At 49.9% G+C, this 21,857-nt stretch overlaps 1 protein-coding gene across 2 annotated transcripts in view; it reads left to right on the forward strand.

The window, feature by feature from the left end:
* The window catches only part of KANK3 (KN motif and ankyrin repeat domains 3), a 52,930-nt gene extending 32,059 nt beyond the window's left edge, over window positions 1–20,871 (forward strand). Inside the window, exons 4-12 of one of the 2 annotated variants that reach the window (XM_019513236.1) lie at window positions 1,741–3,681; window positions 4,773–4,872; window positions 5,100–5,342; window positions 12,587–12,674; window positions 14,481–14,700; window positions 15,196–15,338; window positions 16,171–16,371; window positions 17,466–17,564; window positions 19,262–20,871. In XM_019513236.1, the coding sequence (XP_019368781.1) occupies window positions 1,741–3,681; window positions 4,773–4,872; window positions 5,100–5,342; window positions 12,587–12,674; window positions 14,481–14,700; window positions 15,196–15,338; window positions 16,171–16,371; window positions 17,466–17,564; window positions 19,262–19,297 (3,071 nt within the window). In that variant the 3' untranslated portion in view covers window positions 19,298–20,871. Of the gene's footprint in view, window positions 1–1,740; window positions 3,682–4,772; window positions 4,873–5,099; window positions 5,343–12,586; window positions 12,675–14,480; window positions 14,701–15,195; window positions 15,339–16,170; window positions 16,372–17,465; window positions 17,565–19,258 lie in introns of both variants that reach the window. The other variant, XM_019513235.1, reaches the window with a different exon arrangement.
* Window positions 20,872–21,857: the final 986 nt, after the last annotated feature.

Raw genomic sequence — 21,857 nt, forward strand, 5'->3', positions numbered from 1 at the left:
CACAGCCTGCACACCTGAACCAGAACCTCCCAGGTAAGGAGATGCAGGCAGCTCCTAACAGAAAAAACAAAATGCTCAGATAGGGCACTGCTGGCATGGCATTAAGGAGATTGTGGGGTGGCAGGCAGCTACTGCGACCCATGTAAATAGTACGGACTGCAGCCCCCTCTGAGTGGTGAGCATTTGCAGAGCCTCAGGCTGAGCCAAATTCAGAATTTCCATCTGTCTCAGCATTTGGTTCATCTTAAATTGGGGGAAAAAAAAATAACATGAACTTTTTCTCAGAATGGAAATCCTGAAAACTTTTACTAATAAATGTCAGTACATCTAACACCTCTTGGGGATTGCAGTTCAGGAGCCTGATGCCCCCTATGGACCAGTCTGTGCTTACCAGGAGGCATTACAAAGATTTGCATGATGGGAAATGTAGTCCTCCAGGAAGCTTGACCCAGAGCAAAGAATGGGGAATCAAACTGCAGTTCCCCTCCCAACCCTGCCCCCACTCTCCTCTGGCAAACCCCCACCCCAAAACAGTGCACAAATGGGGAAGAAAATTTAGTTTAACATTTCATTTAGAATCGGGTCAATAAGCCACTTCTGGTCAGTTCAACAGAACAGTGATCCAGTTTGGGCCACACTAATGCTAAACAAGTATTTAATTTTTTTGCAGATAGAAAATCAAAGATGTTCAACGAAATGGAGGATTTTTTTTCCTCTTCAGAAATTGCAGTATTGCAGAAACTTCATTTTCTGTCAGAAAATCATTTCGGACAGCAAGTTCCTAAGTAGCCCCAGGCATCACCCAGGGTTTGAATTACACTTCAACTCTTGGGGAGCCTGCAAAAAAAATTGGCCGGGGTTGGGGATGTGTGTATGGGTCCCCTGCCAGTACTGTGGAGCTGGTGCCAGCGGCAGTGGCAGCCGGAAGGAGCTGCCACCACCACCTGGGCTGTTTAGAAAGACGTGGGGTGGGCCAGGGACTGTGTGCAGTGACATATGGCTGTTGTGGGGGAGGTGGGGGCTGGCACAGGTGGGGTGAAGGGGTCCTGACTAGCTCAAGAGGGGTTCTCGTCTCTTTTGGGGGTCTCAGCCCCCCCAAGCTCCCCAGCAATTTGAACCTTGATTGCACCTGACAATTATGTCTCCCAATTCTGGATGAAGGATTGTGCTGCTCGGGTGGGTAACACCTCTAGACCGGGTGGCTACGAGTATAGGGTAGTGCAGCAAGGACAGAGCTCTTACTTCCCCAGGTAGGGAAAGGGGAACTGTGGTGCCCACCTCCTTGCTCCTCATATTTTAACCCCTGAGTTAGGCCACGTCATTGCATTCAGGCATCTACCTTTTCTGCAGTCAATGGAATCCTTTCCACTGTGATGTGACCAGACCCTTTTTATCACCATATCGTAGCTCTGTTTGCAGTGATGGTAAATGCATTTTTATCACCTCCTTAAAAATGTTAATGAATCCTCATTTTCAAATTTGGGTTTGAAGCTCACCTGGTATCACAGAGACAGACTCATGCTTTACAAGGGGCTCCAAGCAATACATGGAGGCTAGATCCCTGCTTCCTGTCCGCAGCAAGGCAAGGGAGTACCAGGGCCTTTCCTTCTCCCTACTTAATTGGTTTGGCATCAAGCCCATACCCTGCAACGAACAACAGGAGCTGAACAAGTGTCCAAGATAAGTTTGCTGTACTCTTTACTGCCTTGACTCTGTACTTCTCTTTGGCTTTCCTTACAGACTTAGGTGGCCCTTTCCTGTATAGAGATCAGGATGATGGAGAGAAGAGCTCCTATTCTGTGGAAACGGCATATGGCTTCACATTAGATCTAGATTTCCTGAAGTATGTAGATGACATTCAGAGTGGGCAAACTCTGAAGAAGTTGCATCGGAAAGCAAAAGGGCCCAAGCATCAGCTCAGCTGCCTCAGAAGTCCCGGAAGCCATGCTAGTGGGTGGACCTCAACTGAATCGCTGGCATCCACAGCCAGCGAGGATGGAAGGACCACTCTGTTGTTATCTCCACATGCTAGGACACAGTCCAACTCCTCAGAAACAAGAGAAGCCCTGAGCAAACAACTTTCCAACCCAGTGTCTCCCACTCCTGTTATAAACCTCCTCCCACCTCCGTCCCCCAAATCTCTATTGAGAAATCCCCGTGTGGAAAAAACCTTGCTAGAGACAAGTAGGAGACTAGAGCAAGAGCAGCTGAATTTGCTGAGTAGTGGGAATGCACAAATACCCAAGCCACCCAGCAGCCCCTCTAAAGCAAGCAACTCCATCTCCAGTGCCGCCTCAGTTACCCAGAGCCGCTCATGCTCCTCTGTGCCTTCGAATGGAAATGGGGACAGCCAAGCCACACTTAGTCCATCGCTTACAGGTTCTATGAGAATGAGTCCTTTTAGTTCAGGGTGGACTACACCAGCCACCAATCTCAGTGCCACACATCTGCACCATGTGCGGGAGCAGATGGCTGCTGCCCTCAAGCAGCTGAAGGAGCTGGAGGAACAAGTCAAGACCATCCCAGTCCTAGAGATGAAGATCTCTAAACTGAAGCAGGAGAAGGAAAAGCTGCTGGCGGGTTTACAGGAGAAAGCTTCGCCTGAAACAAGTGAGACTTCTGCTTTTACCTTCCCTCCCCAATCTCCCACTGCAAGCGAGGAGCAGCTCCCAGCGAGCCAGGAAGCACAGGGAGAGCTGGAAGGTGAGGCTGAACTGGGCAAAGCTCGAGCAAGTAAAATTACGGAGTTGAGGAAACTCACCGAGAAGCTGTCCACTTCAGAGCGTAATGTGAGAGCTGGCAGAACGGGGACTCGCCCTGCCAGACCTAGTGACAGAGTGTGCAAGTCAGTAGGTGTGGGTGAGGAAATGGACATGAACGACGTCGTGTTCTACTACCGATCGCAGCAGCTGTGCCGAGAGGTAGCAGTCGGCCAGGAGACCGCGACCAGGGATGCTGCAGTGTGGGTCATGGAGTCCTTGTTAGGGCTTTCTACTGAATCGGAGAAGGAAATTGAGCTGCTCCAGCACACCGTTAGCCACCAGAAGGAGGTAATCAACATGATGGAAGGACATTTAAAGGAAGCAACTAAGGAGCTGGAGGAGTTGAGGGTAGAGGTTTGTTCCAGAAGGCCAGGAAAGTTGATAGATAAGGAAATAATGGCCAAGCCTCAACTGGCAGAAGCATGTGTAGAGGCAGTAGTGCCAATGCAGAACCAGGCAGTGGGCAGTCCCCTGGAAATGATAGATGAGGGAGTAGATTGCTCGCCTCGCATGTTGTGCATTGGAATCAACTATGATTTGAAAGGTAAAGAAGTTGCTGTAGGTCCAGATTCAGCAGTTACCTGTGAAGAGAAAGCCACTCAAGCCAATTTAGAGGCGGGGATCACTGTGCCACGTGTTGCAGCAGTGGCAGAGGCAGGTCTACAGGCAGCTGCTGGTGAGTCTACACAAAGACAGAAAGACGCAGGAGAAGCTGGAAACCAGGTGAATTTTGCCGAGTCTGGAGCTGCTGGTGGCAGTAAAGCAGCTGGGGCCCCAGGAGAAAATGGCCCATCAGAAAAGAAACAAAGTCCGTGTTTGAGCCTTGAGGACTCCAAGACAGGGATGCAGGAATGTGTCCCCACGGCCCGGGCAATGACTTGGGAGAATGACAGCAGAGCTCCTCTGAGTACTGGCACTGGTAAGTCCCTTTCCATGAACATCTGAGCCAGAGACAGAACAACTCCATTGACATCTTTTTCCTTCTGTTAATTTGCAAGAAATCCTGAAACTGGGGTGTTAGCCAGTCTGAACCACAGCACAGCCCCAAGCAGTCCAATGCTCGAGTCTCCTCTCCCATCCAACAGGTGACACCCATGCTGCTCTGTTAACTTCAGCGTTGCTGTTCACCGTTGGCGGGGGTGAGACTCGAGAGCCCTACTGCCAAGCGGAGAGGAAGCTGCATCAATCAGGCATGGAGAGGGATGACATCAGACACGGCTTAGTGACCACTTTCCAGTTTATGCTCTCGCATGGGAAAAACAAATGAGGGAGAGTTTTGTCGGAGAGGATGAGGCTGTGTGCTGCAGGAGTGAGAGGGCAGGGCTTGCGTGCTGCATGAAGGGTGGAGCCAACAGAGTCGGGGGTAGGACTGCGTGTTCCTGGGGTTCAGAGACAGGGACTTCAAGCAGTGTGTATGTGAGGACAAGGATGGTGTGTATTTAGCACCTCCCACTCGAGCAAGCAGCTAGTCAGAATTGGAGCTCAAGGCACATGGGTTTGTTGCTGTCCCTGCCACACTTTGGACAGTGTCCCTGAGAGTTACTCTCCTGAAACGTGGGATGTCCCCGGGGAATGGAGGTGAACAGAGCGGCCAGTTTTCTGCTACAGTGGGTTTGTGCTCTAGGTGTGATGACTGCAGAAGTCTGGATGGCTACAAACCCTGGGCTTTCAGGGCTGGACTTACAGGAGCATCTCAGAGCTCAGCAATTACATGATGAGCCTAAAGGCTCTGGAGAGGAAGCCATCCTGGCCCAAGTTAGCATGCCTCTGGCAAGCTGCCACAGCTCACTGCCACCTGCTTCCTCTTATCTTCATTACCATGCCTGTGTGTCTGGGGCCAGCAACGCTGCTCCATTTCAGTCCTGCTGGCAAAGTCAGCCTCCCCTCCAGTAGACAGTGTGTGTCTGCAGTTGGATGTCTGCAAGACTTGGGTGCTATCTCCCACCCTGTCTTTCTGTGCTGGGGTGGGACTTTCTGCCACGTGACCTTCCCTTCTCTGTTTCTTCACAGGATCCCTGAAGTCCATCATGAAGAAGCGAGATGGGCTACCAAAGAACGAGGCTGAGGGTGGCAGGAAGAGCCTACAGTTTGTGGGGGTGCTGAACGGGGAGTATGTACCCTTCCCACCTCTTGCTGGGGCAAAAGATTCAACCCTATGTTTCTGTAAACCCGGAAGCCACCCCTTTGTAAAGTGCAGCAGCGGGGCAGAAAGACGTTGCTTTCTCGTGCATGCAGGGGGCAGAGGGCAGTATTGTTCCAGATCTCATTCAGTGCAACACGGTTGCCTCGGGAGTGTTGTGTTGGCAGAACCCTAATCTGCTCTCTCTCACACGGCAGGTATGAGAGTACGTCCAGCGAGGAGGAGGATGGAGACAGCTCTTCTGAGAAGATTTCACCCAACAGCTCCGACAGCGACGCTGAGGGTGGCATTGACTCCTCAGATGAGGATGTGAATGTGGGCGAGAATGAGAGCGACTTGGAGAATCCTGAAGTAGACACAGAACAGAGAAAGAGAGAAGAGCGGCACGAACACAGGGAAGAGCAAATACCAGCCCCAGAACCCCCAGAGGTGAAGGAGAAGTAAGTGCGGGGGGGGGTCCCCTCAGGGCTCAATTTCTGCTTGGCACCCACCACAACCAGGCTTGGCCAAAAGGTACATTTATGTCAGAGCCCTGCGCACCTTCACTGTCAAAGCCCCTTGGACCTGGTAGAGAGTGAAGCAAGTAGACTCTCATTTAGACCTATTCCACAGAAGCATTTGGAGCCAGGAGCAATAGCAAGTGCTGGGTGTGTTGCCCACTGCCTCTCTGTTGTGCCAGGGAAACCTCAGCTGCAGACTGGCTTGAGCTGATTGAAAAGCTTAATTTTACTTCTTCAGAAAATTTCAAAAAGAATTGTAATCGTTTCACAGAAAATTTCTCCCCGCTGTCCAGAATGAAAAAGCAGCAGAGCCACGAGGTTCTAACTGTAATTGTTTGCATCTGAAATTGTGACAAAATTTGACAGTTTTGGTGAAACATTTCAACCTTGTCTTTCAGCAGGAGAAAAAAGTTCACTTAGGAAAATTGTGACTAGCTCTAATCTCAGCTGAAATGACAGGTGCAAGTCAGACATGTAGAGCATCTTGTACCCGAGGCAAGCCAGCGTTTCCCGACGAGGCTGCCAGCAGGGGCTGCTGGAGCCATTTCTAATACAGTCACTCAATCTAGAGTTGCGAAAAGAGTTTCATTTTATTCCCATTATGACCTTCCCCTGGGGGTGTTGGCAACCACCCTGCCGGGATGGTTGGTAGATGAACTTTTTAGGTAATTTGAGCAAAATCCTGAGCAATTCCCATGCCCTGGGATAGGCCCAGGCCCACCTAGCTCCCTTGGAAAGGATTCTGCCTGCAGGGCACTCTGAGAAGTACATCCATAAAAGTTGTGGAAGTTTGATAGCTGTGCAGAGGCACATTGCTGTGAGGACACTGTGCTCAGTGTGTCCCGAGACAGGTGCTGGAGTCAAAGGTACCACATCCAAGGGGGACATCCAGAAGCAGAATCCAAGTCACAGGGTATGTCAGGGTTCTGGAGCCAGGGACCAAGTTGCCAAAGCCAAGTGCAGTTCCCAAAACCTAGAATCCAGATGCAGGGCAGAGCTGAGCAGCGTCAGAAGCCAGAAAACCAGAGAGCACAGGATCCAAGGACACTTGCCACAGCTGACCTTCAGGCAGAACTGTTAGTTGGCCTCCAGTCTGCTGCCACAGGTGGACTTAGATGAGGAGGCTGCTCTCCCCACCAGCCCATTAAGAAGACCTAACGATGGCTAGCTGGTTCATCAGCTGGGGTGGAGCTGCCAGACAGAGCCTCTGGCATGTTTGGCGAACTGGGTAGTTAGTCTAAGTTGGGCTGTCTGTTAGGATGTCTGACAGACCCTCTTGCTGGATGGCCAGAACTCCCCTTTCTGTATCCCCTGCATAATCTTATCCCATCTCCTTTAATCTTTCATAACTAAGCTAGTTGTGGAGCTCTGCTTCTTTCTCCTACTGCTGAGCATTATCACCTTGTCATCTCCAATTTCCACCTGCTTTAGGCTACAAACGTCTACTCGTTATCTCTCAACAATCTGGTGAGCTTCTAACGCCTACTCTTTACAGAGTACTGCAAGCATAGCTACTCCTAGCACATCCATGACCAATGGTTTTCCAACCTCTGGCTCATCTCCAAAGACAGATTTCACAACTTCTCTAGGCAGTCTATTCTACTGCCTCACTGTTCTAAATGCAAAGAAGTCTTTCCTCATATCCAGTCCAAACCTACTTGGCGACAGCTTCAGGCCATTGGTCCGTGTCCTGCTCTTTGCAGCAGTGGAGAAAAGATATTCTCCCTCTTCTTTCAAATATTTGAAGACTTCAATCACATCCCTTCTTACTTGCCTTTTCAACAAGCTAGACATCCCTATTTCTTTCAACCTCTCCTTGTATGACTTGCCTTCCAAGTCCTTTATCATTATTGTTGCCTACCACTGGACCCTCCCTAACTTCTCCAAGTCCTTTTTAAAATGTAGAGCCCAAAACTGCCCATGATACTCTACATGAGGCCTAACCAGCGTCAAGTAAAGAGGTACTATCACCTCCTGTGTCTTGTACCTAGCGCTCGTATAGGTGGAGCCCAAAACCATATATACCTTTTGAGTAACATCAAACTGCAGAATCATACTGAGTCTGTGATCCACCAAAAATTCTAGATCCTTTTCATGGTGCTGCTGTTGAGCCATTTTATATTTGTGGTTTTGATTATTCTTGCTGAGGTGTAACACCTTGCATTTGTCACCCTGGAATTTCATCCTGTTGGCTCTAGCCCAGCTCTCCAGCCTAACAAGATCCTGAATTGGGCTCCTGTCCTCCAGCTTGTTCTCAGCTCTTCCCAGTTTTTTGTGTCATCTGCAGATAAATGCATTGAATGGCACCTGGCCCAGAACAGACCCCTATGGGTCTCCACCGAGATGAGCCAGTCGTAACAGCTTGGAGCTTGCTGAGAGAACACCACCTTAGCAGGATGGCTGCAGCTCCAGAAGGTCAACATGGAGAGTAACACCTAAAGTAGTTCAGAGGTTGGGGAGGAATTAAGGGGGAGAGGAGGTTTCTAGGGTCCCAGAGAGGGGTCTGGAGCCCAGATTGGGCTGAGAGTGTGGGACCAGTAAGGGTCCAGGAGCCCCAGGGGAAGGGCTAAGTGGAAGAGAACATTAATGAGGATGCCATCTGCGAGGCATGGGACGGGGTGTAGGGATGGAATGGAGCTATGCAATTTGCCCATAAAGCAGGGACCACAGGCACCTGGTGATTATTTGAGGGAGCAACTTAGGAAGCCCTGGAGCAGCCTCTGTCCTGTAAAAGTAAAAAGACATCAAGGCATGGTGCCTGGTGGGTGACTGAAGGGGTGATTGCCCAAAAAGTGAGGGCTGAAGGGATTCCAGGGGCTTCATAGAATCATAGAAAGTTAGGGTTGGAAGCGACCTCAGGAAGTCACATCTAGTCAAAACCCCTGCTCAAAGCAGGACCATCCCCAACTAGATCATCCCAGCCAAAGCTTTGTCTAGCCAGGTTTTGAAAACCTCCAAGGATGGAGCTTCTACCACCTCTCTGGGTAACCTGTTCAAGTATTTTACTGCCCTCCTAGTGAGAAAATTCTTCCTAGTCTCTAACCTAAACTTCCCTTGCTGCAACTTGAGACCCTTGTTCCTTGTTCTGTCATCTGCCACCACTGAGAACAGTTCAGCTCCATCCTCTCTGGAACTCCCCTTCAGGTAGCTGAAGGCTTCTAGTAAGTCCCCTCTCAGTCTCCTCTTCTCTAAACTAAATAAGCCCTGTTCCCTTAATGGTGTCTGGAAAGACATCTGGCCTGCTGTTGTGAATGGTTTCCGAGGCTTTGCTGCTGACGAATTTATCAGTGATGCAAGACATGAGATCATTGAGATGGCTGAGAGGGTAGGCTTTGAGCAGGTCAGCGAGGAAAACGTGGCTGAGCTGCTCAATTCCCATAGGGAGGAACTCTCAAACGAGGATCTTCTTGAGCTAGATAAGAAGCACCATGAAGAGGAAGAGCCCATGGAAGAATATGAAAGGCCCTCCCCCCGAGTTCTCATAATGAAAGGCGCGGCTGATGCGTTCAAACTTTTGGATGGTTACCTAGCCTTCTTTGACGAAAACGACCCCAGTTATGAAAGAAATGCTAAGGTTTCCAGGCTGATGAAGGAAGCCAATACCTGCTACACAGAGCTTTATAGGGAGAAGTGGCGCTGCTCAGCGCAGTCTTCCTTGGACAAGTTCTTCAGGAAGCAGGACAGCACTATCTCGACTCAATCAACCGACTCTCAGCCCTCCACTTCTGGGGGAGGGGTATCACTGCCATCTTTTGATGTGTTCAGCCTCGATGAAGACTTGGCTCGCCGCCTTCTTTGGGGCTTTAACACTGCACCCCTTTTCCAGGGGTAGCTACTCTGCCCTGCTCACTGGGGCCCACACTGTGCCCCTATGCTGGAGCCTCAGGGTATTACACCCCCACGGGCTCAAGTGCCTTTCCATAGGCATACCTGGCCCCATTAGTACCAGGGTCTGACATCCCCACAGGCTCAGGTGCCTCTCCCATAGGCGTGCCTGGCCCCACTATCCTCCAGCAGCTTACACCCCCCTGGGTTCAGGTGCCTGTGCCTAGGCATGCCTGGCCCTCCTTCCCTCTGATTTGAATGACCCACCAGATGGTTAGAGCTGGAGTTATCAGGCACCCCTACCTGCCTTTCACTGGGGAGGTAACTGGCCTGGCATTTTTGGGGGACTGTCCAGCCATGGACAACCCCACCAGACTACCCTTCCCTGGTAGGGTGCAGTTTTAGGTCTTACCTAGGACCAGGACCTCATTAGGATGCTGTCCTTGGGCTGTCTTTCATTGGGCCCAGCTCTCACTCTGGCCCCATTCTGATCCTATAACAGCCTGCATGCTGGCTGACCCCTACCCTCTTCGGCTGTGACGTCCCCCGATATCAAAGGGACCTTCACCCCTTACAGGCTCTGGCCCAGCCTCCAGCAACTGCCTGCAAACTGCTCCCCTGTTGGCAGTCCCTCTTCGCTGGCTCCCTGGTCACCTTGGTCTTTTTTTTCCTGGCCAGTATATGTATAGAAGCTCTTGTTGTCTTTAACCTCCCTTGCCTGGTGCTGCTCATTCTTTATCTTTGCCTCCCTGATTTTGTCCCTGCAGGTTCTTGCTATTTCCTGGTAAGCTTTCTTGGTGACCTGCCCATCTTCCCATTGACTCTGTGCTTTTCTTTTGCTTTGGAGGAATCCTAGAAGTTTCTTGTGCAGCCATGCTGGTCTCTTGCCATTCTTCTGCTTCCACTGTGTCCTTCAATCTTCAGAAGTTTGCTAAGACCTCCAGTTGTGGCTTCTAGAGCCAGAGGAAAGAGTTGCTCCTCCTGTGACTGAAGATTGTGTGTGGCACAGCCAGAGGAGCCTGCTCACAAGAGAAGCCTGCTGTATTTGACCAAGTGCAGCACATGTTGTCCAGTGCAGGCCTCCAGTTGCATACAGCTGGAAAACCACTTTGGCTAAATGGCAGCATGAAGTGAACAGGAAATAAATAAGAGATCACATGAAAAAGTTAGAGGGAATAAGGAGTTATGCAGGAAAGATAGGCTGAGCCCTACGCCCTGCAGAAACAATAATGACATCAAGGAATATAAGCTAATATAGGGAAATACTTTTACGTACAGCACAGGCTTCACCTATTGTACTCCCTGCCATGGGGCATCACTGAGTGCAAGAGCTCAGTAGGACCCAAAACCATATGCAATAGTTATATGGAAAATGAAAACATGCCCAGTGAAAATCATAGAAAATTAGGGCTGGAAGGAACCTCAGGACGTCAAATCTAGTCCAACCCCCTGCTCAAAGCAGGACCATCCCCAACTAGACCATCCCAGCCAAGGCTTTGTCTAGCCAGGTCCTAAAAACCTCCAAACATGGAGAGTCCACAGCGTCTCTGGGTAACCTGTCCCAGTGTTTTATTACCCTCCTAGTGAGAAAAATTCTTCCTAATATCTAACTTAAACTTCCCTTGCTGCAGTTTGAGACGGTTGCTCCTTGTTTTGTCATCTGCCACCACTGAGAACAGTTTAGCTCCATCATCTCTCAACCCTCCCCTTCAGCTAGTTGAAGGCTGCTATTAAATCCCTCCCTCAGTCTTCTCTTCTCCAGACTAAATAAGCCTAGTTTCCTCAGCCTCTCCTCACAAGTCATGTGTATCAGTCCCTTCACCATTTTCATTGCCCTCTACTGGACTCTCTCCAATTTGTCCACATCCTTTCTGTAGTGGAGGACCCAAAACTGGACACAGTACTCCAGATGTGGCCTCACCAGTGCTGAATAGAGGGGAATAATCACTACCCTTGACCTACTGGCAAAACTCCTACCAGTGCAGTCCAGTATGCCTTCCTGGCAACAAGGGCACACTGTTGTCTTAGGACTGGTCTGTTGCAGGTGCCACATGCAGTGTGTGCCTCTAACCAGCCCTGTGCGCCATGTACAGAACAAGCTGGGTCCAACCCTGTGCACCTCGTACATCAGGCACCAGACCAGCTCTATACACCTAAGACCAACAAATGCCCAGGCCAGCTCACAGTCCAGCCCTATGCCCCTCATCTATCCTGCAGGGCCAGATGAGTTGGATGCCCGTATATAAACTATTTGACAGCCAAAGAAGGCATGATTTTCAGATATAATAGCTGATCAGCACCAAGTACATTCCCTATTTTGACACCCCCTTTAATGTTAATAGACAACATCAGCACAGCTGTGATTCACATACCTGTAGAGCTGGGATGAGAGACAATCCCTTGTGCTGTTGGGACATAAACCAATGCCTAAAGAATGGGCTCAGAGGAACCTTCTATAATTGCATACTTGCATCTTCCTTGAAGCGTCCGACACTGGCCTCTGTGGGAGAAGGGCCGGTAGCCAGGCAGCCCTTACATTCCTAAATCATGGTTCGTTTTAGGACCATTTCCATTCCTGAAATCAAGTTGCTTCTGGGAAGTTAAACTGCCACAGGCAGCTACCTTTGGCCTCAGTTCTCCCACTGAGTGCTGGAGTTCTCAAAGCCTCGAGGGCTGCACAGAACATGAATGATGGGGGCTTTCTGCTTGGCAAACCTCGGGGGAACATTGGGACTCAGCTTGGAGCTCTGCCTTTGTAGCCTGCCCTTCCATTGCTGTTGCTAATACTTGTCCCCAACCTGATGCTTCCACATTCCTTGACCGATGTCTGGGTATGAGGTATCCAACCTGCCAAAGGGGAGGATGAGCTGAAACCAGTGTCCTCCATTTAGGACTCAGGAAATCTAAATTGAATGCCAGGCTCTGATGTGGGATTGCTGTGTGACTGAGCAGTTGCTTGTCCCCTCTCTGTGGCTCAGGGTCCAGTTTGCAGAATGAGAGAATAAGTTAATTACTGGTTGTGAGGATAAGGTGCTCCCCAACCTTCTCCCACTCAGACCCTGGTACCACCACCACAGCACCATGTCTACTTTCCCCACTATCCTCGGCATTTATTGCTGAATAACCCTCTGGCCTGTTTTGCTAGAAATCTAAAAGCAGCCCCTACAGTCCCGGTTGCTCACAGCAAACTCTGCTTTTATGCTGCTTGAGGAATGGATGGAAGGTGGCCTCATGTTAGTACACACACCTGTTAGCAAGCTGAGGGTTGTTTTGTTCGCAGCTGTGTCCTCTCCTGGACATATCTCCGTGGTTCTGTGGGCCAGATGTATACAGATCCTGCTCCAACCTGCTTTTAACAGGTTTGAACTGAGCCCAAGAATGAGAGAGGCCTGCGTGATTGTAAAGAGCCATCTCAGCCATCCCAGTTCTGCGAAGAGCAAGGAGGTGGTGAGTAGAAGGGGGTGATGAAAGGCGAAGCAGCTGGGATAATTCCACAGGCCGTGGGATGGGAGGTATCAGTCCTATACATTTGGGCACCATGTGCTTTGTCTGCAGGGCCAGGACTTTGAAAGAAGGTTTTTGGGTCTGTGGCAGGTCATTTAGGATCTGCAGTGTGTGCTAGTATTCTTTGTGGCGAGAGCTGCAGCCATATACAGCAGTAGTGCTCTGCCTTTTGGGGCCACGGGCTAGATTAATGGTGGGGGCCAGTTCGTGAACCGAATCAGGCCCCAAGTGTCAGAATGAGGCCCTGTGTTGCCTCATCAAGATTGGGACCCGCATCGTCTCCCCCATCCCCCCACACCTAGATTGGGCCCTGTGCACCCTGATTAGTCCTGTGCTGTCTCCACCGATCCCAGTACACTGGAATTGGGCCCTATGTGCCTGATACAGCATGTAGGGCCATGTTATCTGGCCTGCAAGGCTCCCCATGAGTTTAGAAATTTGGCAGCAAGGGAGCAGAGGTAGCTGCCACCACTACCCTACCACCAAATTTCCAGACATATGGGGAGCCCCACAAGCCAGATAACATGGCTTTGCAAGCCACATTTGGCCTGCGGCCTGGGATTTGAACACCCCTGATGTAGAGTATTCTCCCAGACTTCTTCAAAGTCCTACAATCAACCAAACTTGGATCCACCAAGTCCTTTTCCATTGCAGCCCCGGGAGCAGCAGTTTTATCTGCTGGAGCCCCTATCTGCAGCACCCACACCTGCTAGGAGGCGGCCTGGAAGCCAGGAGAATGGAAACGAGCCATTTTCCCACACACTGAAGCCCTGAGCTTCCCCATGAACATCCCTTGCTCTTCTCACGGAAAATCCCTTCCCTCTGCTTCAGACTTGGCAGCCTTGAGTCTTGTGGGGCTCATCTTGCCATCCCAGGCACTGTGGGATAGAGCCTAGGGAAGTAAGTGATCTGAGGGCTGTGGCATTATTCAGGACCACCCAATATGTGAGCTTAAGGCTCCTCTCTGACGTATCTTCTCTTCCAGAGCCCAAGATGCACAGAGAGGTAGTTAGCTATGTTAGTCTAAAATCAGGCAGGGTAGATTTGTACCTTGTAGACTAACAAAATAAAATATATAGAGCACAAGCATTCATGGGCTGTGAAAGGACATGCACAAAGCAATGTATAAGGAGAGAAAAAATAGAATACAAAAGATGAGGAGGAACAAAGGAGTTACAAAAGCTAATCCAGGTAATGAGATAAGAATCCACAGTCCCTGTTTAAACCATGTTTAACATGATCCGGTTTGTGTGCGATTTCCTATTAAAACTAGTTTTTAAAATGTTGCTGCCTGAGAACAGCAATCCTTGGGTCAGCGATGCAGTGTCCAGGGAAGGTAAAGTGTTTTGTCACAGGCTTACCCTGCACACCGTCCCCTCTGCATGCTTCTCTGCACCAGTTCCTGGCAAATGCCTAAGCCCAGCTGTATAAGGCTGCTGACAGAAGGCAAGGAGGTTTAGTGCTGGCCCATCCTACAGGCAGTGCCCCCTGACTTTGATGCTGCCTGGGGCTGTGTCAGGCAGCTGAGGGTAAAAGGTGCAATAAATTGCACTGCTGACTGTGTTGCAGTGGGAGGGTTTGGCTGGATGTGGCACAGCCTTGGGCCACAGATTCTCTGGGAAGCTCTTTCCAGCAGGGCTGTGAGATTTAGCAGAGGAAGCCATGAGTGCTCAAGGGCTGCATCCAAGGAGCATGCTCCCCTAGAGAGAAGCACTTGGTGGCTTCAACACTGCCCTCTTTGTTCCCCAGCTGTCCAGCAGTAGCCTCATTCTGCAGGAGTGGTTCCGAGTGTCCAGCCAGAAATCCTCCGTCTCAGAGATGGTTGCCAACCACCTCATGGCCTTCACAGAAGTCTCGCCAGCACTGCTCGCCCATGTCGTCAACCTCTCCGATGGGAATGGCAACACAGCCCTCCACTACAGTGTCTCCCACTCCAACTTCCAGATTGTGCGGCTGCTGCTGGACACTGGTGAGTGCAACAAAGACACCAGCTTTATGGCTTTCACCGTGTGGCCAAGTCATGTTCAGCCCCTTGAAGCCCTGAGGAGGGGAAATTCATCTTTAGGTCCTACCTAAGAGATGGGAGCACAGAATTTGGCTCCTTTGCGAGCAGCTGCCTCACCTCTCTGCTCTCAGGCTTCCTCTTTGTCCCATGAGCCCCTCCTAGCAGCCTAGCTCATCCATGATACACACTCAGACGTCATCTGGTCCCCTCCTGCCTGGCTGTTGGTAAACAAAACCTGCCCCACTGGGTCATCATGATTTGCTCTACTGTGCCAGCCTGGTTGCATTGCATACAGTGTGCAGTGGTCCCTCACTGTGTCACTCCTGTCCCTGCCACTGGATTCCAGCTAACTTGCCATTAGCTGCTCCCTGGCTTGGGAAGGAGGCCCACAGGAAGGCTGGGTGCTCAGTGCTCTGTCCTGCCAGCCGGGGCCACTCTGATCACCTTGTCTTTCTGCAGGAGTCTGTAACGTTGACCACCAAAATAAAGCTGGATACACAGCCCTCATGCTGGCAGCTCTGGCAGCTGTGGAGCATGAAGAAGACATGAATGTTGTCAGGAGACTCTTTAGTATGGGGAATGTCAATGCTAAAGCAAGCCAGGTGGGTATTTCTGGGGCCGTTCACCACAGAACAGTCACATCTCTGATACTGCAGATCCCCAACCAGTTCTGCATGGGGGAGCTCCCAGGCTGCTCCTCAAACCACAGGTATTGAAAAGGACTATGCCTGTGGGGCAGTTTATCGATATCATGTGGATTTGTTCCTGCCTCTGATTTGTAGGCCTTATCTTTAGGAGTTCCTTCTCTGCTTCTGTCCCTACTTTTTTTTTTTTTAACCCAATTGCAGCCTATCTCCTGACAGGCGGAGGGCTGACTGAAGGCCTGCCATGTGGATTCGTACCTCCCAGAGGAGTTCATGGGAACGGGGCTAGACCACAAGCAAAAGAGCTGGACTGCAGTTACTGAAAGAGCTACAGACACTGGGCCTGGCTGCTGGCCTGACCCTGCGTGTGTCCAGCACAGCACAGACCTCCCCTGGACTCTGTTTCTGGCAGTTTTTAACATATCCTGCTTTAACATAACACTGCTCCATTTCAGTGCATTGGGGCAAAGAGGGAACTCAGCTGAGGAGAAAGGGGGAGATGAGCAGGTTTATGGGCTAGGTGGAGCCTAGCAGGTCTTTGGGAAGAGAAGTGGAAAGAGTCCTTCTCCCTTGGTATGCATCAGCCTTGGCTGAGTGGGCCTGTCCCCTCCCCAGCACTCCCTGCTGTTCTGTTAGACCTTCCTGTCTTAAGTCCTTGTAACATCTGTCTGTCTTGGAGCAGTCTTCTGCACCTCTGTGGGCACTGGCAGAAGTTGCCATGCCCTCTCCCTGTTGGATTGGAAGGTGCCAGGTCCCCTTTGTAGCCTCCTCTCTCTTCTCTCGGTTCCAGGCTGGTCAGACGGCACTAATGCTGGCTGTCAGCCACGGCAGGCAGGAGATGGTGGAAGCCTTGCTGGCCTGCGGTGCCGATGTGAACTTGCAGGATGAGGAAGGGTCCACGGCGCTGATGTGTGCCTGCGAGCACGGACGGGTGGAGACTGTGAGACTGCTTCTGGCACAGCTGGCCTGTGACCTCTCCATTGTGGATAACGTGAGTGCCACTTCTGGCCCGAGGCTGGAGCTTCTCCCTGCATCTTCTCTGCCCTATTTCCAGAGCTGCTGCCCCCACCCCCATAAAGTCTTCTCTATCGGACAGGGTTGCTGTTGATTAAAAGGTGCTGTCGTGCACTCCCCCTACTGCCCTCTCATATGCTCACACACACAGTCCCCTTGTACTTTCTCAGGCTCTTTGGTTTTACTGTTAGTATTTTCCAGTCTGTCCTCTCCTATTCCCTCTCCTCTGAGCCCCACACTGTTTTCACCCCTCACTCTGCTGCCTGCTCTGCGCATCTTGGTTTCTCCACTGCTGTCCTTTGCTACATATGCCAGTCTCTTCAGCATGGCCCCCTTTGCAAATCCAAGGTTTGCTTGATGCACAGATCTGAGCATTTTCACCCTGCAAATTATCTGCAAATGGACCAGGATTTTTATAAATATGTTTGTTCTCGGTGATTGCTTGTCAGACCCCTTATTTGTACAAACTATTGATTGGGACTAATTATTCCTTATTTGTGGCTGCCCATTAAGTTGTTTCTGCTGCCTGATTGGCTGAGTGGAATTTTCGGAGCTAGAAATAGTGCACAGCACACACCCTTGATTTGCATGTATTCGAAATGACATTTCCAAATGTGTGTTTCCAATGTGCATCAAAACACAAACCCCTTCAGACAAAAAGCCATTGACAAGGGAGAATGGCCTGGATGAAGCCAACAGCTGTGTGGAGGCAGAAGGAATGTGGCTGGCAGGCATCATTCAGTGTCTTTTCCATCTGCACTTCACACCCAGTAAGAGGGGAGGTGAAAGGTGGGTCTGTCCTGACCTTCTCTGTAAAAGAACAGAGTCTATAAGCTGTGTATAAGCGTATCACTTCTATTCTGTCCCTTTAGATAGTCCGCAAAAACTTAAGTAATGTTCTCAGTGTCATGGCCCAAGTGGTGTGTGGTACTTACTCATGGGCTTAAAGAGCTCAGAGTAGTTGCAGGAAGATGGGATTTAATTAATTAAACCTGCTTTGCTAACAGTTGCACCAGGTGACCTACTCTGAAAGCTCTGGTGTCTCCTGAACCTCTTTCTTTTATTTCCTAGGATGGTAACAATGCAGTAGCAATTGCACTGGAGGCCGGGCACAGCAACATTGCAGTGTTAATGTACACCCACCTCAACAGCTCAAAGGCACAGTCTCCCGTGAGTAACCTCATGCTGCCCCAGTGAAAACAATTGTATCTTTTGCCAGATTCAGATTCTTCCAGAGGCTGCGCAAGAGACAGGTCACTTTGCTCATTGGGACCTGCTGAAAGCCACAGATTTCCTTGTCTGGCTTAAAAAAAAACCAAAACAAAAGTGGTTGCTGAACTCTCTTTGGCCATCTGTGCAGGAGGTATGTCAATGCAAGTCTCAGCGCAGGCCCTCTTCACACCAGAACGCTCGTGACAACCTGGCACAACAATATGGGGAGTGGAAGGAAGATGAGATTTGTCCTGCAGTTCTTGGGAATCGGGCTTTATTCTGCCAGTTTGTCAAAAGGAGGGATGGGCCAGGCTAGGCTTGGAAAGGAATAATGAGAGAGAACCAGATAGAACTGGCCAGGGGAGAAATTAGGAACAAGACAAGCAAATATTTCCTGTTGGGGGTCAGAGTAGGAGAGCTTCCAAAGGGAGCGGAGAAAGCCCCAGCCTTGGAATCACTTAAACCAGGGCCTGGCAGAGTTCCTGGAAAGGTTTTGTGGGGACCAACCTCCTCTAGCTGAGGAAGAGACTTCCCTGTATTAACTTTATTAGAAATTGTGAAGGGGGAGAGGAAAATAGGGGATTTCCCCCATGTACTCTAGGTGTCCATTCTACAACGTGTGTCAAATGGGAGCATTTCAGACCCAAGGTCTGGAACACCCTGCCATCGGAGGTGGTTCAAGCACCTACATTGAACACCTTCAAGAGCAAATTGGATGCTTATCTTGCTGGGATCCTATGACCCCAGCTGACTTCCTGCCCTTTGGGCGGGGGGCTGGACTCGATGATCTTCCGAGGTCCCTTCCATCCCTAATGTCTATAAAATCTAAAAGAGGGTTAATTTGGAAAAGACATTTTTCACTGTTACCCTAGTAACAGTGTCCTGCAATGGCCTCATCTACACTGCAGGGCTTCTGCTTGCAGACAGGAGCTTCTACATCAAGCTGCCAAAGCATGTGCATCCCCATACAGGTTCTGATAGCTCCACGCAGCTCTTGCCAGAGCTGCCCAGCTCCACCTCATCAGCTCTGCTGGCAGGACAGAAAGTGAACCTGGGGAATATACTAGCTGTTAGAGGGACCTCAGCAGATGACAGAAGGTGTGGGTTTGCCTGTACACACATTCCGCAAGCTTTTGGGTTAGAAGCAGATGCCTTTGTCTGATCAGAGATGGCATTATTCTGCTGGGAGAAATAAGAGTTTGTGCCAGCCCGGGGAGCCGTGTCCGCAAACACCCTCCCAGTTTTCAGCAGAGCCTAATGCAACACCGTGTGCATAAGGAAGGTGAATTGCTTGCAGGTTGATGTTGCTTGGCATTCGGTACAAGGGCCAGTTCAGTTTGTTGGATTTTTTGTTTTTGTTTTTTTTGACAAAATATTTTTTCATTGGAAAATACTGACTTATCAAAACTGATGGTACTCTTTACAGAAGAGTAGAGGCTTGGACAGAAGCATTCATGCAATAAGCTTTCCTGGGATTGAGGTGGACCTTTCACTTAGACAGACTCCAGACTAGCAAGTAGCCTGGTGATCTAGGCACTCAGCTAAGATGAGTGTTCAAATCCCTTAGCTAGGCTGGAATCTCCCTTCTTTTTTGTGAAAGGTCTTGGTTTCATGTAGAAGTTTAGTGAATGTTCTTCTCTTTGTGTCTGCAGCAAGGGAAGAGCCCTACCATCCCAAGGAAGCAGCATTAGATCAGCCCTCCCAACCAGGGAGACTAGCTTCACTGGACATGCATGTCTCACCGTCTGGGATCAGAACCTCCACCACATTCATATTCCATCCAAGAGCTCAAGCCCAGTTCATTACGTCCATATATTAAATTACCCCTAAAGTCCCACAAGTGTTTTCATTCCTGCCAAATATGACAGGGGGCCAGCCCTCCACTTCAGTGAACTCTCTTCCAGTGAAAAGTAATGGCTTGTATGAATCAGCAACATCCCATAAAGTAACAAGGCATCTGCTTGTAGAGTGAAATTGCTTGCAGCAAACAGATACAGATCGCTTCCAGCATCTCTTCTCCTCCCACTTACCTACCCTTGAAGCTGCAGAGGGTATGTTCCCTTACAGAGCATACCTAGGAGTACTCTGTAACGAGTTGGCCAGCAAGGTTTTTTTCCCCCCTGTAAACAGAGGAAGAGTTGGAAGTCATCTGGGTCTGAATTTTCCACAGAAAAAAATTAAATTCCTTGATAGGAGTTGGAGTACAATTGGGCCAAAAATAGCTATCAAAATGCAGCTGCAGTTCACATGGGAGTTGGAGTTTGGATTTCTTGTGATCACCTCCTTTTCCAGCCAGAATGCCTGGTAAGACTGTATCTCCCATAGTGCACTGTGCTCTGCTCTTGGGGTCTGGGGTGGAGATTGTCTCCCATGAGGTATTCTCCAAGTCAGGAGCCCAGCTTATAGAGGGGAATGGGACAGAGCTACAGCTTCCATCAGGCACCTTGTGAGCATCACTAAGCAGAAGTGCTCTGGCTTTCTGCTGTGCAGTTTCTCAACAAAACCCAATTTTCTGAAAGATGCACACATGCTTCATGAAAAAGAGTTTAGTCAAAAAAGAATGTGGACAGACAGTTAATAATTTAATTAGTCGGACAGGATAAATGACTTTTCTTTTTGCTGTAGCAGTGAGGCGAGATCCTCAGGATAAGGAAGAGGGAGGGAAGGCCAGCCAGATTGCTGTGAAATCACTTAAACTAGCCAGCCTGGTCTTTTGGAGCTTCAGTACCTTCTCTGCTTGAGGATGGATCCCTCTCTGCTGTAGGAGTTGGAGGGGGAGATTACCTTTCAAACCTTGACTGCTTTGCCCCTCTCTAGCTTCACAGCCTTTAACACTAAAAGCTGGTCTAGTTCATAAACTCCTCCCCATCTTGCTCTTTGAACACCTTCCTGACTTCTGCGGAGGGGGAGCAAGGTGGTAGAAACAGGTGGGGCTGTTACGTTGGGGAGCAAAAATCGGAAGTAGCAACTAAACAGGCAGCCAAAGTCAGATGGGAAGAGGGAGGGTCTCGGAAGGTCTGACCAAGGGGATGGATATAAGGAGGGGGATTTGCTGGACACTTCAATGAAGAACTTTCAAATATTAGTGCTCAGGGAAGCTAGAAAGCTGTAAGCAGGCTTCTCATCGGAGGCGGTTCTGACTGATTTGAGCAAACCCAGGTTCAGAAGAGGAGTGACACAGCCCTTTACCTTCTAGCACTTCTGAGCTGCATTGCTTCTCAGTGGCCAGGGAGAGCACAAAGCCTGACAGGCTTCTCCCTGGATGTTTGGCAGGTCACTTGAATGAGATGCTATTAACTTACAAACATACACAGCACTGGAGGTTGATTGGGGGAAGATGTGTTAGCAGATTTTATCTTGTACACTTCACAGGTACTTCAAGTGGGACAATGGCCTGGGACTAGGATCCCTGAACCAGGAAGTGACTGAGCCAGACTGTTCTGGCAAGATGCACTCAGCCAGACCTGCCTAACGAAAAGAGAGCAAGTAGTCCTAGAGTCTCCCCATCCTCCTTGCTCTATCTAACCCTTGTTTCTTTTACTGGTGAAGGCACCAAACCCTTATGATAAACCATTTCCAAGCTCTTTCCTGGAGCTTTTGTTCAACCTCCCCAAGCAGCGGCTGTTGCATTACATGGTTGCACACCTCATCTGCAACTTTGCATCCACAATCCAGAGAAACTCATCCCTTGGACCCAGGGTTGAGCTTGCAGTCTATGGGTGTGTCCCCACATGCAGAGGCTTGCCATTGGCAAAAATAACAGCAGCACAAATTTGTTCCCCTGCACATGGGGATGGTGCAAGGCAAATTATCCAGGAGGTAGGGGAGGCTGGGGCCAGCACCTGTGCTGGTCCCAGCAGCCTTACCTGGGGTCCTGAGGGTCTTGTGGGGCAGCAGCGACCAGACTCCGATCTCTGCACCTTTTTTAGCAGCAGTTTGACTCGGGGATCCCCTGGTGTCAAACCCCCGCCCAAACCTGACATGCTGCAAATTAGCAGTGCAGCAAATGGTTGTACATATGCCACATGCAGTTTACGGCACCTCAGATGGGTATAAGGTGCCGCAAACTGCACGTGTGCACACATTGGGATATGTCCTCTGACTCCAAGGGAGCCTGCTTAGAGCCATTTGTCACTAAGCAGTAGGGCTGCGCAAAGCATCGGGTGGTGGTTCGATTCAGAGGAGATTCAGCCTGATTTGGTGGCTCAATCTCCAAATCCAAATCAAATCAATTTAAAGGTCTGAATCCAT

Source organism: Gavialis gangeticus, unplaced genomic scaffold (assembly GCF_001723915.1).
Source record: "Gavialis gangeticus isolate Ggan-Ray unplaced genomic scaffold, GavGan_comp1, whole genome shotgun sequence".
Lineage (NCBI taxonomy): Eukaryota > Metazoa > Chordata > Crocodylia > Gavialidae > Gavialis > Gavialis gangeticus.